This window comes from Eufriesea mexicana, unplaced genomic scaffold, assembly GCF_001483705.2.
Source record: "Eufriesea mexicana isolate 0111107269 unplaced genomic scaffold, ASM148370v2 scaffold325, whole genome shotgun sequence".
Classification (NCBI taxonomy): domain Eukaryota; kingdom Metazoa; phylum Arthropoda; class Insecta; order Hymenoptera; family Apidae; genus Eufriesea; species Eufriesea mexicana.
The window spans coordinates 1,179,740-1,198,324 of NW_016908500.1; the positions used below are offsets into that span (position 1 = coordinate 1,179,740).

Consider the following 18,585-nt stretch of genomic DNA (forward strand, 5'->3'; position numbering starts at 1 on the left):
TCAGTATGTTTCGATAATATCTAGTTCTAATATACCGACCAAAGACAATACGTAACATCTTTCTTTAAAGTAATCTTATTTATTTAAAAATAACATAACGATTAATTATTCATTGTATGCACATTGCGATTATCAAATTCTAATAAATTCTAGTCAAGTTCTAGTATATAATATAATTATTAGGAGTGTCATCTAGTCAGTGAATCCTCGGACATTAACTCGAACAGTTCAATCCAGGTGCAAAAAAAAAAAGGAATAAAAAAAATTTTGTCAATTAACTAATAAAAGAAAAAAAAAATGATTATGTTATACGAATCACATACTTTAGTGTCTTAAATTTTAATTTGCAGTTTATTTATTATTGTGCAATTTATTTTGATGTTAGTTCAACTTGGCAAACTTAGTAGAGTATTTGATCTCAGTCCGTGGATAATAAATCTAGTCTACAATATTCTAAAATAAATGGAAAAATTAGAATTACTAAATCCGAAATGTAATCTGAAATATATTTAATTTAGTTTGAAAAATAGCTTGTGTATCAACCTAAAGCAGGATACGATACATTGTATATGATTTAAGTATACTAAATTGCGTTCTAATATAAATGCTATTTTATAAGTTAATTTACGAATTACTTAATAACCTAAACTTATATTGTAAGAATTTAAAACATAAGATCATTACACATGTACTCGTACTTAATCATACTTTTTGCTATAGTTTGCTGTGTCGTGCAGAGTGTGAGTGTGTGTTTGCGTTTATATTTATTTTGAGTACTTATTTATCGAATATTTATTACAGTAATATAAATCGCGATTTATAAATTTTTTCCATATTTATTCATTAGATTTGTGTGTTTTTCTCATATAATTTTTATATCAGATATTTATCAATTATTTAAATCGTGTTCAAAAGTTTGGTACATAAATCATGATTCTAATTCAAATTAAATATATTAAACCATATTAATAACAATTTACTGTAACTGCCGTAAATAACATTGCTACAAAAAATGAATTTTGCCATGAAGTATCCAAATACATCAAATAAAATTTTAAATATCAGAAACATATTGTATTAATTCATTTTATTATCCTTTCCGTGTATCCTTTCCTAACCCAAATCGTACTACAAAGTTATAAGATAATTCTATCATCTTAAAAAATTTCACAAATGAAGTAAGATATCGACCTTGACAAAATCAGAGATTGTCTTGAATTCAGTAATTATAGTTAATTTGATTTCCGTAACCGATAAAGCAGATACAGATATATCCCACTGTGTTAAATTACAATCAAGGTTCGCTATGAGAATAGCTCTATTATGTTACGCTAACTTCGTCAGTGTAAAAAAGAATGTTAATATCGTTAGTCGTTATATGTTATACGTCATTCTTGGACTAAAAGTAAATTATAATAATTTTAATATACGTATATTACCGAAAGTAAGTTGTGTTTCATAAACAGCATATATACGAACAAGTTTGTTTTTCAATAATTCAAATATTGTGCATGAATGAAAGGTTAACTTGTGAGATAATACAAGAATAAGAAATGTATTATATATTCTACTTGTTCTACCTGACACTATCTTCGATGCTTCTAAAGTCAAACACTTATATAATGGATAAGTTACGTTATCTTAATTTTTATGATATTTGTAACATTTAGAATCTTCGTCCATATCAGTGCTTCGTAGTATACGTTATCACTTCATTCTATTCGTCTTCTCGTACTCTGTTCAATTTCTTTATTTTGCAATCTTGTATATATAATTCGATTTGTAAATGCAAAATATCTGACCATTACGAAAATTTGTGTTTTATGCCTATAATTATGTCATACAAAGTAGGAATAATACACCATATCAATAAAATTCACATTTCTACTTCTGTTATCAAATTAATGCAATCAAAATTTAATATCTATAAACCTATAGTAAGGAATAATTATAATTAAGTTTCTTTTATTTTAATGTAAAAGAATGGAATAATAAAAAAAACTTCAATTCTTCTAAGTTTAATATCATTCTTAAAGTTTTAAAATTCATAATTTTTGTACTGTGTACTTTGTTATATCATTAATAATTAATTATACATTAGATACTTATTTATAAAGGTAGGTCTTTATTTCGAAAGAAAATATAATAATTCATATTACATGTCACAGATTTAACATTTAATCCCATATAAAATAACATAAAATCAACAGTAACTCCATCTACAAGCCATATTATAAAACATAACTTCAGCAAAACAAAATCTAACGAAGATAACTTCAAATTGATTTTTAAAATATTTTTATTGAAAAGTTTATGAATGTTTATATAGGACATCATATTACTGTTTATTTTTAATATTTATAATAATAAACATACATCACATTCTGTATATTTGTATTTCGTGTATACACTTGTAATGCAATCCTTTACTAAATGAGTAATATGAAAATACTTCTTATATTTATATTCTACAATCATTTTAATATTAAAAATATTATAATGTCATGATAACTATTAATGTGTTCAAAATTTATATAATTTAATGTCGTAAGTAAGAAATTAAATATATTATTTAATTTATAATAAATTTATCTTTAAGAAGGTGAATTATTTTTCTTTCTAAATAGATAAAACAATTATAAATATGTCATCAAATTAGAGATAAAAATGAAGTCAAGTAATACAGAAATATAACTTTTCAAAGGTTTTTACTAAATTATTGAAAACTTATGTAAATTAAATTAATGTGTACTTCTTATGGTGCCGATAAAGTGGAATTAAAAAAGCAAAAATTACAGAGAATATTAATTAATATATAGGTTTTAGATTTTCTTTTAATATAGAATTGTAATTATTTATTGAATTAAAAGTATCCTCTTTTACCGCACTATAATTACCACGTTCTTTTTCTTTAGCAATAAAATCTTCAATTGTTTTATGTTCTTCTAACAACTTTTCCAAAGTATTTTCTAACACATTAATCTGAACATATACATCATTACTCTCTAACCGTTGTTTGATTTCATCACATTCAAATTGAATTGTTTTAATTTCTTCTTCGTATTCTAATTGTTGATGTTTTACTTGTTCATATTCTGTTATTAGTTGCCCTTCTTTTAATGTCAATTTAGCTTTTAAATTATTTAAATCATTTGAAACTATTGATTTATTTTCCTTATTATTCATTTTTTCATTAAGTTCGTCAAATTCTGTTTTAAGTTTATGTTCTAGTAACTCCATTTCACTAAAAACCTGCTGTAACTTTAAATTTTCTTTTGTTAATTGTTCAAAGCTTTTATCATTATTAACATACTCATGCTCATTGTAAAATGGTAAATTATTCAAAATAGCTGTTTCATCACTTCCTATAAAATTAATATCAATATTTAACATATTTGAAATATTTTCTAAATGTTCAACTACTGTATCCTCTAACTTATGCAACTTTTTAGTCTCATCGTCTTTATTTTGCTCAAAAGAATCCATAAATTGTTCTATCATTTCTTCTCGTTTACGGAGCTCTTTATATTTAATTTGTTTTTCAGATTGATTATCTTCTATATCTGTTTCCAATTGTTCAAGTTTTTGTTCTGTTTCTTGCATTTGTTTCTTCTTCTCAATCAACTGAGCTTCTGCAGCAGCAATATCCATATTGTCTTGCTTAATTTTTTGTAATAATTTTTCCTTTTCTTCTTCTGGTGAAACCCTGTGTTTCTCTTCTTCTCTCAACTTATCCCTTTTTTCTTCTGTTTCTATTATTTTAAGATATAATTTAACTGCTTCTTGTTTTAGAGGTGATAAGGTTATTTCTTCTTCCAAGTAAACTTGTTCTTTATATAATTCATCTAATGCTTGTTGCATTTCAATTGCTTTTTCTTGCACTTTTATTTTTTCTTTTGATAATTCATCATATTTTTCCTTCATATTAGAGTCCATGCTTTCTATAAGCCGTTCTGTTCTTCTTTTTTTATTTTCCAATTGTTTTTCTATTTTATATAACGTTTGCTCTAATTTTTTCCTTTCTTCGAACATATTTTCAATTTTTAGTGAATTTTGTTCGTTTTTTGTAGCAAGTTCCTCCGTTTCTTGTTCTATATCTTCTTTTCCAATATCAGATGTCATTTTGTCCACAATGATGTTATAGTCAGCTAATTGTCCTTGCAAAGCTGTTAATTCTAAGGCTAAATCTTTAGCTCTCTTATCATAATGAATATATGTAGCTCTTTCTTTAGTTTGATCCTCAATATCTTTCATAATGACAGCAATTTCTTGATTTAGTTCTCTAATTTTTAGTTGCATAAGTCCAATATAATATCTTTTGTCTTGAATCTGCCTGAAAATAATTATTTTAAATTACAAAGAACACAAGCAAGTATTTGATACTTCTATTAATTTTATCACAATATCAGAAATATCGTAATTAATGTTTTTAGTTATTTAGACTACAAGAAAAAGAATTTACATACCTGCTCATTGGCATTCCTCTACCTGTTCCGGGTCTGATACCTGCTACTCCATGTTGCGTTATTGGCCTTTCCATGACATTTATATTCATTTGAGCTGGCAATGGAAATCCTGCATTAAATGCTCCAGAACTACTGGAGCTAATTGTACTCAATCGTGAATTAGCTGTAGATCCTTGATTAAGTAAAGCCAAGGATGTTGGTGGCCTTGCCAATACATTTTGACCAGGTGTTCCTGGTCGAGTAGCCCCAGAAGTAACATAAAACTCTCCTGATTCATTCTTCACACCTCTGTAAAATCTATCAAATTTGCTTTGTGACACAGCAATACTTGTCTGTGGCCTTTGCATCATAATGATTTATTTTAAATATTTCCTCACTTTATTAGATGCTAACACTTTATGTATTAAAGAGAATAACTTCTGTAAATGTCCAATTAACTAGTGTTTTATTGATACGCTTTATGATACTTTTGCTTTATACTTGGTTGTCATGGAAACTAATCCATAAAATCAATATGAGTATAAATTAATATATAAGATATAACTCATCAATAATTGCATGAAACGAAATATAATGTTTAACAATATCATAAAACTTCCTTATAAGCACAATATTAAACAAAATTTGTAAATATAATAGGTGCAGTTTTTTTTATCTAAACCAGAGGCAACAATAAATCAAATCACTGTTATAAAATTATATTTCTGTTAATTTGAAAAATTTCTATAGGCAATTAATTTAAGAATTAAATTATTGTAAAAAAAGAAAAAGTAATTAATTCTGCCGAAAGTCATAAATTTAACAATATTTCTTAATAAATTTTCAATCAATTAAAAGAAGAATAAAAATTTACTAATAATAAAAAACGAAAAAATTTGGAAAAATGCAGGAATAGTACAAATATTGTGATTCAAATATAAAAGAAAAATATTAAATAATTAAGAATTTAACTCGAGAAATCATGAAGTTCAATTTTTACAATTTTAAAAATGATTGATACTACTAATTTGAAAAATCGTATTGTTAGACTCACCAATGTTTTTGTAATTTATAACAGTAAGATGTCTAAACGATAAAAATGAAATTTTAGAATGCTATTTTTTAAGAAGGAATATACTAAATTAAATAATAACGAAATGTTGTTATATAATATAGAATTAAAATAAATATTTTAATATTTATTTCTAATCAATCTTAAAAAATCCACAACAATAACATTAAAAAAAAGTAAGGCAATATAAATTTAAAAAATTGAACATACAACTTTTTTACCGACACTGATATTATCTACCGTTGGAACAAGAGTATCGTAAAAATACAAATGATATCAAATACACGAATACTCGCTATTTAAATCTATATATTTATTACTTTCTTTGTAATATTATACGAATATTATATACATTCTTTTAATATTCTAATATTTATATAAAAAATAATTAGTCGCTTTACTGAATTATTTTTTAATCATTACTAGCAACGGATTCTTAATTTCTCAATGTAGTTATCGATTAAAAAATAAAATATCGGGAAGAAAATATAAAATTTTTAGCTCGGTAAAGAAACAGTAGATGGCAGCAGAGTGACGTTACCTTGGGGCAAGCAGTTGCTAAGCAACAAAAGTGACGCGGCGTGGTGGCCAAGTGGCGATGCACGACGGAGACGGCGACGGCGACGGTGACGGCGGTAGCGACGCCGGTCCCCCAAACTCGAATTAATATACGGGAGTCCAAGAATATCTTCAGTGTGCCTCGGGATAGCCAGAACAGAAACCAATCGGCGTTACTACAGTAACCCGCGGCGTAGCTACGTTCACCCGTGGCATCGCGATTCGTCCCGTCGACGTATAAACGGTCCGCCGCTCACTCGTTTCATACACGCTCGTTCGCATTGGCATTTCTTCTCGGCTTGCCTTTTCTTTTTTTTTTTCTTTCCTCCTCTTGCTCTTTGCTCAATAGGCCGGAGTCGTATGCATGGCTGGCACATGTACTCAGTGATAGCGCATCTAGTGCAGATCGTAGAAAGGTATCAACGCTGCCCGGTAAACCGGTTTCATCGCAACCAAGCGGTGACCTCCTCGTGCCTGAGAATGTTTTAAACTGTGACAAGTATTTTGTGCTCACGTTCATAGAAACTGTCGACTCGTGCGTGCGTGAACACGGAACAACAACACCGGTGCGTTTTCACGGAAATCGAGACGCTGTTGCTATTGCTTCGACATGGACGAAGAAGAAATCGACGGTGTGAAATCGCCCATCAAGAGGCTTGGCTCCACGCGGAAGCTGCTCGTCTTTAATAGTAAGTTTCAACTACGGACCTGTCATCTCTCTCTTTCTATGTCACCTTTTCCTTCTCTTTCTCTCATTTCTAACGTTTCCTACTCGTTCGCTCACTTATACATCTCCATCTTTCTTTCTCTCTTTTCTCTCATAGAGAAAGTAAATTTTTTCCAACTGCCATATTCGTTGTACATCGTAAACGAATTGTATCGCGTGATGCATAAACTTGAAGTTGCCGTTTGTTGCTACAGTAACGTTCATATCAGATCGTAGAATTCGTAATAATTTTACTCAATGTTTTTCTTTCAATCGGTAACGGTTTATCGTTAGAAATTGTTTGAAAATTCAACGTGTAAAATTATCGAACTTTATCTCTCGCGTTATACGCGGATTTAACATCGAATCAAAATATACGTTTGTCTCTATGCTTTGAAATTTATTCGCGGCGTGGTTCGAGTCGAAGGGTAATTTATTTCGATGAAACTCGTTCCAACGTCCATTGGGATGCGTGCATCTGCTCGATTGACTGAAAAGGGTTTAATACATGAAACATTTTTTCAACGCGTTCGACGTGTAGGAATGTGTAAAAAGCTTGGCGACTATATGGTCAGCAGATGTTAGAAAATCTCGTTATAATGTGCAGCCGACTTCGCATGTACTACGGCGCTAGCTTTCGAAGAATGACGCGACGTGTTGATGTTTTTATGTTAAGAACGCTGTTTATTTGTGCACCTTGCTTGCATGCACTGTTTTTCAGTCCCGTGACGTTCTGAAAAAATCATCTTGTCCACGTAAAGCATTGCTTGCTCCGTACAGAGTACAGCGTCTCGTATTACTCGATAAAAATGTTTATATCCGAAATCACGCATTGATTGCACAACATGATGCATTTTGATGTAACGATGATAAGTATTTTTTAAATAATACAAGAACTTTATTTTTTTTTTTTTATTATTTTAATTAAATTGTTATTTCTAATATACATAACCTCAAATGTTTTTTCGAGTATATGTATATACATCGTAAAAAGTGAAAAGAAAGTGTAGAAATAAATGAAAGGATTGAAAAGAAGGAAGATGAATTTCAAAGGAATTTCACGAGTAATATTATGATGCTGTAAATGCTGTTATCAAACTAAACACTGTACCGTGTAATTGAGTAGAGAGTATTACACCCTTTGTGGAATGCTAGTGCATTTGAAGGTTGCGTTAGACATTCCTAGTTATCGGCGTACTTGATTTACACTTGTATAGGTGATATGCTTCGGCTTCACACTTCGAACGTGTATATGTGTGTGTGTGTGTGTGTGTGTGCATAGGTTAGAAATTGTAATGGGAATCGAGTTTCATAAGAAAAAATTTATTATAAAATGTATAAAAATTTTGCCGGCATCTTTTTTCGATATTTTTTATTGCGGCATTAGATGAAATTTCAAAAATTCTTTTTTTTATAATAAATATTACAGTCGTTAGTTATTAATAATTTTACGTTGAGATCTTTTTATAGGTTATTTTAAACAGCGAAAGAAGGGAAAATCTTCGTTCCTCTTGATCAATGAACGATCGTGTAACACCTATCGTCATTCGATGGGGACAAATGAGGTGCTTGCACGTCTCTCGGTTGAAATGTTGGCGCGTCGCATTTGAAATTGCCTCGTCTGCATATTAAAGTCGTGGGAAGCAACAGGGATAGGTTTCACGGCATTCTATATTCCTGCAAAAACTCTCACATACTCGATACTGTTAAACGTATTTATCTTTTTATTATCCGCAATCTTGCCGGTGTATATTCCTTATTTATGCGATACAACAGTTTAATAATGCAATTCGTATGTTCTTGTTAAACCAGGAAATAATTGAAATTACGTAAGATTAATTACAATTAATTTAATCAACCATAGAAATAACATACCCACGATGTCAGAAATCCCTGTCTGACTTAATATCACAAAAAAAAGAATTTTTTGAAAATTTAAAAAATTTTCAAAATTTATTTCGTTCCTTTCATCATCAATGTACCATAAAACGTGTGGTGCCTTCATATAAGCCTATTCAATCGGAAGTTCTCAGAAGAACGTACATCGGATGCCCATCCCTGTTTCCGTTTACAAACTTTCAAGGTTGTTTTTATTTTATTTTAACACGCGTTCTGCCCCCATCCCCCTCCGCTTTCCTTCTACTCCCTCCCTTACTGAATACATGCACACGCGCACGAATTCAGGCGCAATGTGGTAGTGCATCTGTATATCCCTCCAATCCCTGAGGCGCATGCGCACATTCCCGTTGTTCGTTGCGACTCCCTCCACACAGTCGTGCGTGACTGCGTCGACCGTTTCCTCTATGCATTCTGATTTTTGTGTTTATACCCGCACGGTTGCAACATTGTCTGTTTTAATATCGATTTTAGTAAACCGCCGCTACGTGCAGCTTGCCACGCCGGTAAACGCGTCGATTGACAGCATGTTTGCAGATTCTGTTCGTTTGCTCGATGTTTTAAGTTTACGCGAACCATATGTATGCATGAAAAGGTTTATTGAATAATGCAACGTTCGATACGTACTATTTTGACGCACTGCTAATTGTATACGATATATGGAATTGCGCATACGTAAATAAATGTAACGAAAAACGTAGTAATTACAAAGAAATTGTTGTAAAATCTATTTAGCGGTATTTTTTCATAAAAATATTTTTGGGGTTGGATTGAAGAGAATAAGTCGACGAATATCAAACGAAGTATGGAATATTGAGAAAATCTCGTAGAGTACGGAATATAAATGTTATGTATCAAAATAAAATAAAATTTAACTTTATTCATATTTATTTAATTTTTTACTGTGGCTAAATCGTTTTTGTATCGAATTTCTTAAATTCTTTTAGAAAAATATGTTTAGCATTAGTTTAAATATAAAAGTCAAATTACGTATCGAGCATATTGCAATTTAATTTCATATTAGCCAAATCGAAAGGTAAAATTTAAAATAGATTTTTAAACGTACAAATAAATATTTTGATTAGCGTAATTAAAAATGTTCGAAGTATTCAAAGATATTCATTAACAGATTTAAGTTGATCAAAGGCCGTTTTTCAAACAGGAATTACAGATTTCTGTCATTACTTTGAACATAAATCTACCAAAGAAATCTGAATAAAGTGGAGAGCAAAAAAGGAACGACATTTCCTGCTTTGTGCGACAGATGTTTTTACGAACCGACCATTTTTAGAGTGTCAAAGAGAATATCTATTCCGCCCAGTGAAAAATATTTCTTCTTCCAAGCGGATATTATTATGATTATACATTTTATTCGAATATTTTCAACAAAATTGTAGTCGCATTATTATAGTCGTATGTTCAAAATATAAAATATGTTTAAAATACAAAATTTGTTCAAAATATAAAATATTATATGTATTTCGTAATCGCTTTTAATAACTTCGAGGATATTTTTGTTTTGATTTTTCCAATCTATAAATGTCACAAACTTTCGTCCAGTTTTCTAAGCAGCAGTCGTATAATAGGACGCACATATGTATCCACACATATGAGAAACGGTGTAATTTTTTGGGGCGCATGCGTAGCAAGGCCATTCATTTTAGTTCAGGTTATTAACAACAAACTCCTAGCACAGCAGAACGAAGGAATTACAAAGGAATAATGTCACCCTACATCTATATCATTGTTAGGTTAATTACCTCGTGGCGTGCGTAAATTTTGATCTGGATGTACGACGTTAACCATTGGGATGAGCCGTTAATTGAGATAAATCGCTTGAAAAGAGGATGAAATAATTTCTTCGTAACGATAATCGGATGTCGTCTGTCCTATGGGTGCGTTCACATTCCGAAAACAATGATGGCATAAAGAACGCGACTCGGCGGATAGATCGCGAACTTGCAGGAGAAAATGTCACGAGTTGTCCAGAAACACCAATAGAGTTCGCTAACGAGGTAGCAAAGCGAATAAAGCGCTGGGGTTGTACTTCTGGCATTTAACACTGCTGGTACGAGAATATGTATAGTACAGGTTAAATTGATATTTCACATTTTATCATGAATATTATCAGAAAACTTAAATAAAATGTAATAATATTTAAAAAATGCAACGAAATGAAAGTGTTATAAAAAATAATAAATTAATATCATTTCAAAATATGATAATATTTAACACTGCAACGAAATAAATTTTTTTTTAAACAATAAATTATATTCCAAAATTGCTCGAAAAATATAAAAATAGTTTTCGATTTATTACAGAAAATAATACAAAAGTGTATAGAGTATTGAATGAATAATTTTGTGTTACTAAGTAACGGTAATACAAGGTAATTTTATTTTTGAAAATGGTATTTTTCGAAAATTTGATTGATATAAAATTGATAGATGGGTACATTATTTATGTTTTTATTATTCTTGATGATATACGCTGAAGTTACAAAATTGTACGAAGACAATGTACATCGGAAATAATTGTTTCAGCTTGACATAAATCTGACGAGTCAACAAAGACTTTTGGATATGTGCTCGGTAAGAAGGCCAAGTGGTATTGAATTTGCACACTTATCTGGATGAAGGTCGGAACCTCGAACGATCTGTGGCTTTAAAATAGCGGTACTACGTAATGATCACATGAATAGAGGTTCAGTTTTAGAATAGTACACGCTGAATGAACCTCGACTACTATAACTATGTACCGATTTTGAGGACGTTTCGCGTTAAAACTATCGTTAAAAAGCAGTAATAACGTTAAGTATTATCATGATACGGTAATTATAAAAATATGAACTGTTTAAATTATCAATTACATTTAATCCAGTTTAACACGTGCGAAATTAATATTAAATGAATGTTAATTCGTCTTGTATTGATTTTCGTAGAAATAATTTAAAATTCGAATCGAAGATGAAACGACAATGGCTAATGCTTATTCGCCGTGAGATTAGCGGCATCAATGAAATGGCGCTGTATCCCATTGAACCACTTGGCTGACTCAGCCAATTGTAAGGGTTAGGTTCTGTGCTAGGTTCAGAGTGCATTTTTCGTAAGTGCTTTTATTACGTTTCAGATTGAATATGCGATTACGTTGGAAATAAATGCAAATTCTATAAAAAAAAAAAAAAAAATAAAACAAAATCAAAATTCAATGTATTTTATTAGTCGCCATAATTGAAGATAAATTTAAACTTATTAAAATAAATGAAATTTATAAATTTAAATTTGAGTGTAATAACTTTTCTTTGTATATTTTCATTTGCAAATTTAACGACGAAGAAAATCTTTTCAAAATATGCAAATGAAATTCATACTTGGAAATTTGAGTTTACTAGCAGACATGGTAAAATCGATTTATACCTCGTTGAAGTAAAATCCAATTGTTATGATTTGGAAATTAAATAACAGATGACGCTGATGGCTCCGCAGCACTCTTCGTATAATTCGATAGACGAATCAAGAATTTTAATTATAGTAACAGAATTAAATAGTTTATTTGCACGCAAAATTATTTTTTTCATTTCTATAAAACGTATAAAACGTGTATATACTTATAAATTGAAATTTAATAGAAATAAAAAACATAACCTCCAAAATAATTTAGAATAATCAAAAGAAAAGTGTTATTATGTATGTACATAAAACAATTTTTACTACGTTTTAATAGCTGTTAACTGTCATATTTAATCTTCTATTTTAAATTTATTTGAAATAAACTATATTCCGAATCTTCAAATGCAAAGAATTAAAAATAGATATAAAAATGCAACGGAGACAGTTTGACTGTGTTTTCTTTCATCGATTGGCCAAAGAGCAATGAAGTAAGTAAAGAAGAATGCTGAAGAACTAACAGTGGTAGAGACCTGATGATAAACTAAGCCGATGGTAAGATGATCCCCGAGTGCCTTCGAAGTGGTCGATGAAAAGCAATTTGTTCATCGGATGCTGAGTACACGACATGAGCAAATGCGATCCACTTTTATATCGAGTGCAATCCTCCTTTATTTATCTCTCGATTCTATACTATTTTTAGAAAATCCACACAAATTTCACTAAAAAGAAAATACAAAAATTTAAATTAACATAACCATATTTTATTAATAAACAATTACCAATTTTATAATATCTCTGAAATTATGATACTTTATAAACACAAATAAGCACTTTGTACACGTACCAACACAGTTTAGGTTATAAAAATCACCATTTTGTTTAACGATTCAATTTAACCACACTATGCTAAAATTATCGAGCGAGACGCCACGTATCGAAGTGGTTATCGCAATCGTGAGAAAAATGTGTAGGTAGGTTAGTTACGAATCTCAGTCGGTCGAGTAGCGCGTAGCGCTGAGGTAGCGCTACTGAAAAGGTTAAATGTTTGTTGACTAAACGAAAACTACGATTAGACTGCACGGGGCCGCGTGTGGTGCACGATACGTGTGCGACGCGTGAAATAACCGCGGCGAAACGAAGAGTGGTGGGTTTGCACGTGGTGAGACAACGGGGAGGCAGAGACAGGACAAGCGGACGGGAACACAAGCGCACAGAGAGTAACGTACACACGGTGGACACGTGCACTCGGTTTGATCAGAGTCACAGTCACGGTCACGCTTCGAGGGTTGGACGAGCCTATATAGAACACCACGGTGGGAGACTGGTGTACGGAGTATAACCATGCAGCGAGAGAGACGAGGAGAGAAATGAAAGCGGTGGCGCGAATAACACTCATTGATTCCCCTACCAGCGTCACGGCCATCTCTTTTGCACCGTTTCGCCTCGCTTTATTGCTATTATTTCATCTCTTTTCATAACGTCTCTTTCCTGCTTGGTCCCTTATTAACCCTCTCCCTCGTCGACCAGTGGTTGTCTCTCTCGCTTCCTAGCTGTCTCTGTCGTTCTCACGCACTTGCACGATATATACTTTCTGCTCGACGCTTCTACAACGGTATTACGCGATTCAGTCGATTTCGAAACGGTGCATCGGGAGCGCGGAATTTCTCTGGTAATCGGTTTTCTACAGACTCGTCCCCTTTTCCGTTTGCAAGTGAAACGCTTCCAACGTAGAAAGTTCCTGCCGATTCGGCTTAACAACTTCCAGTGTTCTCTTTTTTCTTTTTCTTTTTTTTTCTTTCCTTTTCTTTTCCGCTCTTTCCTTTTGCGTTGCACCAGCCTCACGATACGTTCTCCGGGTATCGTGGAATTGTCATGTCTGCCACCGTGAATCGCCGTTTTGAGGACGTGCCAGTGCCTCACAATAGGGAAAGCAAAACGCGCCAAGAAATAAAATAACCTCGACCAATTGTCCCATTTTAACTTTTCGCGCGCGCCCATTTCCTATAAGTGCCATCTACCGATTACCCTCTGTAATATTTTCCAATTTCATCCTTTTATAGAATTTACCTCAAATTTTCAAAAAATAATATATCACGCTGTCAAATTACAAATCCGAATTCGAAACTTATCTACTTTTCGTTATATCTGTCCAATTATCTCTTTTTCTTTTTCTTTCTATTTTGTTTGTAAATTCTAGATAAACTAAACACCGCGCGGGGCACAACGTGTCAACATTGCACACTAACACAGCGAGCGTTTTATCGTGGCCAGTCGCGCACGAAAATACGATAACCTATAGTGTCAACAATTAAGAGCACGTAAGCTCTGTGTAGCGTTTAGTATCGCACAGCGCCCAATGAAAATATAGCTCGACTAAGCAAGCTTATCAGTGCTAATAATAATTTATTTATTACGTAAAACGAATATATTCGCGAATTAACGTAAACAAGGTATAATAACGGGGTGAGGAATCGCGGTATAGGATATTACATAATTTCCGCAGTTTAGGAAAGATTCTCCGGAATCTTTCGTTGGGAGAAGCTAAAATCCCGTGTTACATAAGGGAAAGAAAAGAAAATTGAATTTCGATGGAATATCGCAGTTTCGAGGCGGTGGATATCGGTGCGCGGTGTGCCTAAAGTCATCGGCCAAGGTATATACAAGAGAGAATCCTCTGCTCGTTCCGGAGTATGCAGGGGGTAGCAAGTCGGCGGAGCGAGAGCGAAAGAGAAAGAGAAAGAGAGCGAGAGGAACCGGTGGGTATGTGGCGTGGTGTGGTGCTGTGCTGGGTTGCTGCTGTTGCTGCTGCTGCTGCGGCTCTTCAGTGGGAACAAGGGAGAGAGCAACGACGATAGACGGAGAGAGGAGCGAGGAGGGTGGGGGAACGCGGAGGTTAGAGCGAATGCGGCTCTTCAGTGGGAACAAGGGTGAGAGCAACGACGATAGACGGAGAGAGGAGCGAGGAGGGTGGGGGAACGCGGAGGTTAGAGCGAACGCGAGAAGAGTACCGGTACGGAACCGAGTGATAGAGAGCGGCACTGAGGGATAGAAAGAGAAAGATGGACAAAGAGAGAACGAGTGCGAAGGGAGGGGGGTAGCGTGCGAGAGAGAGAGAGAGAGAAAATCCGGTTGCCTGGCGACGAGCCATCTAGTTCGATCCCAGCCAGCCGACCAGCCACCCTCTGGGCGCAGGAGCAACGAGAGAAGGCGACTGCCTTTTGCCTTCGTTTCCTTTTTCTTGTCATTCTTAACTTTCCTCAACCGCGCCGCGCCTTTGTTTCCCCGGCCTGTGCGTGCTGGTCAGTCTTCTTGCCCACCCCCTGTTCTTTCTTGCGTTCGGAACACGGAATACGTTGAATATCGGTGTGCACCGTACAGACGAGCGAATAAACCATGTTCGTGATGGATTTCAGTTAGTCCGGGAAGAGAGAAGTGCACACGTTTCAAGGCCGGAGCGAACGGGCGGTCGGTCGGTCGGTCGAGTGCGTGCAAGCTCGTGTTGTGTGCCGAACGGTGGAAGAGATCGCTTCGAACGCTGTGTTTCGTTTTATCGCGAGGATGAGAGCGGTCCTTGGAGTAGCGGACCATCGCGGGTAGAGCGAGGCCTGAAGGGAAGAAATCGAGAAACGGAAGGAGAAAGAGTAATCCGTTGGTGGGAGACAAAGCGAACGAACGAGTTAGAGAGAGACGAATAAAGAAACGGTGTGTTGCGAGCGTATACGTATACGTCCGTGTAATGCGTAAATGTACACATGTGTGAAGAGCGAAGAGAGAGTCGAGCGGCGTCAACATTTCGAGATGATGCGAAGCCGATGATAAGATGAAGTCGAATCGTGGCAGTTTTTACCATGGAATGGTGGAGATCGATCGTATCATCGGCGTTGTCCTTCGAGGGAACACGAGCGGCAAATAAAGCGAAGAAATCTTTGTACGAAATGCAAGTGTTGACTGTTGCAACGTAACGATAATTGGAATCCATGCTGATCGCTCGAATCGATTCTGCGATTGATGAAAAAGGACTAGAATGTCCCGGTTAATGATGGTGCATCAGTAGAGAAACTTTCTGGAAGGAAATTGAAAAATTTCACGGAAGAAGAACCAATCATAGGAGTTTCGTTTCTCTAAACGTTTAATCGAATCGAGTTTCGCTCTAGATACCCGCTCTTCGATAACATTAATCGATAATCAACGAGGAACTCGATCGCGCGGTAATTAGTGCACTCTAGGGATATTTTTAAGAAGTAACAGAGGGAAAAGGTGGCCCATTGAAAGAGCTTGCCAACTATAACGGATCTCGTGTCTTTTTTCACCCTCTTTCCTTGTCTTCCTTTTTCGCTCTTGTATATTCTCCCTCCATCCCTCTCGCTCTCCCTCTTCCCTCTCCCTAGCTCGCTCTCTGTCTTTCTCGCTCTTGTTCGTCCGTTCGTTATAGCCGATCAACGCGAATCGAGACCTACGCATAGTCCAGCAACATGTTCCAGTGTATTATTCAGCAGAGGAACGGATGGATCCATCCTTATAACCCTGACACCAAGGACTCTCTTCCAGGTATGGTTCATTAGATGCAAATGCGTTCGCTTTTTCTTGCATCTGAAATAGTTCGGGGTGAAAGAATTGCCTATTAAACGGGACATTGAAATCCCTATACCTTCTCCCTAATAATATTTCGATAAATCAAATCGTAGCAACTTAACCTAACCTAAAACCCATAAGTAGTTATTCGCAATTCTTTTTTTTATTTTCTTTAGTTGTTTACGTTTACGTAGTCGTTGCGTCAAATTTTATACCACTCTATCATTCTATTCATCGTATTATAAATTCGCGTAAACTCTGTATCACTTACATCGATCCCCATCTATTGTCACTTTAGTTCGCAGGCATTGTAGATTTTTGTTCGGACGTTTTTGCGCGCATTATACCATATGTCTTTCATTTGTCCATGGTTTCGCCGTGATATATTCGCATATACATTATACAATATTGGAAATTCTAGATAGGCGAGGACATCTAATGCCGTCGGTGTAGAGTGGTGCGAACATTCGTTTAAATGTATAGAATTTCTCTCGTCGCGTTACTTGGAACGCGAGAAAAGCGGTGCAATGTTGAGTCGTAAAAAGTGATCTTGGAGGTCGTTGGATCAGTATTATCGAATAAAATATTAAGAGCAAAGCTTAGAATATAAATACGCAATATTCTTCGGAGTCACAGAATTAATTTCGTGAAATAAAAAATAAACAAAAAATAATTAAATTTCTAATAAACATAATAATGTTAGTACGTATGATTTTTAAATACGTGCATCGTTATTTTTAGAATTACAGGAAACAAGTGAAGTTTAATTAGAAGGAAAAAAGGATAGTGCTGTGGAATTTTTATTTTATATAAATTTTCTACACGTAGAAGTATCAGTATTAATTTCAAGTTTTTAAGAACTGTCATTTATTCGTATTATAAAATATTTTTGGTAGTAGAGCAATTTTTGGTAGATTGTAATTTTCGTTTAGTTATTTACGAGATATTGTTAATAAATAAAATGGTATATGTAGTTTAACATAAATGTAGCGTAACGAAATTAATTCGGTTATTTGCATGTTCCAAATTGAAAATGTCGAATACATTGAATATATTTGATAATTTATTAAATATTAGTATAATTCTGCTATATTTTTGCATTTACTTAAGAATCTATAATCATGCTAAACATACATGACGCTACTTATAAAATACAAGTTTCTACAAGTAATAATCTTGCAAAAAATTCAAGGTCATTCTATCTTTTTCTAATTATTATTAATATTAATAATTAAATTAATTAAATAAATAATTCTAATTATTATTAATATTATTAATATTAATAATTTTCCATTAGTTATACCAGTGATAATATTAATTTTCTGTACAGTAAATAGTAAAGTGAATCGAGTATATTTATCAAGCATATAATGTAAATTTATAAAGACTCTATTTTATTATATATATAACAACAAAAATTCTAATTAGTAAAGAAATTGTATTATATCTGACACCTGGTTAAAAGATATTTTATTTAATTTTATGATTGATAAAGACTATCTCGTTAAATATGGATTTACCAAATAGACGTATTATCTGCAGTATGAAGAATTCCAATTGACCAGATAGCAGTGACGTCGTATTCTATGGCCTTTGTCAGAGCTACAAATTCCAAGTACCCAATTATTCCAACAGGCTAATATAGTATAATGTAACACTATTCAAATATGAGACCATTAAATTTCCAATATCAGAAAGATATGAGACGATTTAATATTTAAATAATTAAATTACCGGATTAAATGGCCGATTTTCCTTCAGAGCGAAAATTGGCATTCGAATTAATAGCTAAAATTATCTCGTGCCTCCTCAGTGTAATTAAATCGCAGAGTCGCAAGAGTTGCTCGATCGAGGTAACACGATGTTTGCGGAGAGCCCTTAATTGTGAAACGTCTTTCATTTCGAGCTTTGTCTCTGCCGTCTCACGTCTCCCGAAGTGATTAGAAG

The 18,585-nt window shown here is 33.5% G+C and overlaps 1 protein-coding gene across 1 annotated transcript; it reads right to left on the reverse strand.

Annotated features, from left to right (window-relative positions):
* Window positions 1-2,808: 2,808 nt before the first annotated feature.
* LOC108556158 (intraflagellar transport protein 74 homolog) lies at window positions 2,809-4,843 on the reverse strand. Its single transcript, XM_017912127.1, has 2 exons — window positions 4,467-4,843; window positions 2,809-4,333 (listed from the first exon to the last, which is right to left on the reverse strand). The coding sequence occupies exons 1-2, from the start codon at window positions 4,814-4,816 to the stop codon at window positions 2,809-2,811; spliced, it is 1,875 nt and encodes a 624-aa protein (XP_017767616.1). The 5' UTR covers window positions 4,817-4,843.
* Window positions 4,844-18,585: the final 13,742 nt, after the last annotated feature.

Excerpts from the sequence above, each read along its gene's own strand:
- LOC108556158 (XM_017912127.1), bottom strand. The coding sequence starts at position 4,816 with ATGATGCAAAGGCCACAGACAAGTATTGCTGTGTCACAAAGCAAATTT. Across the intron at positions 4,334-4,466 it reads AGAGGAATGCCAATGAGCAG|GCAGATTCAAGACAAAAGAT; the intron begins GTATGTAAATTC and ends AATTATTTTCAG.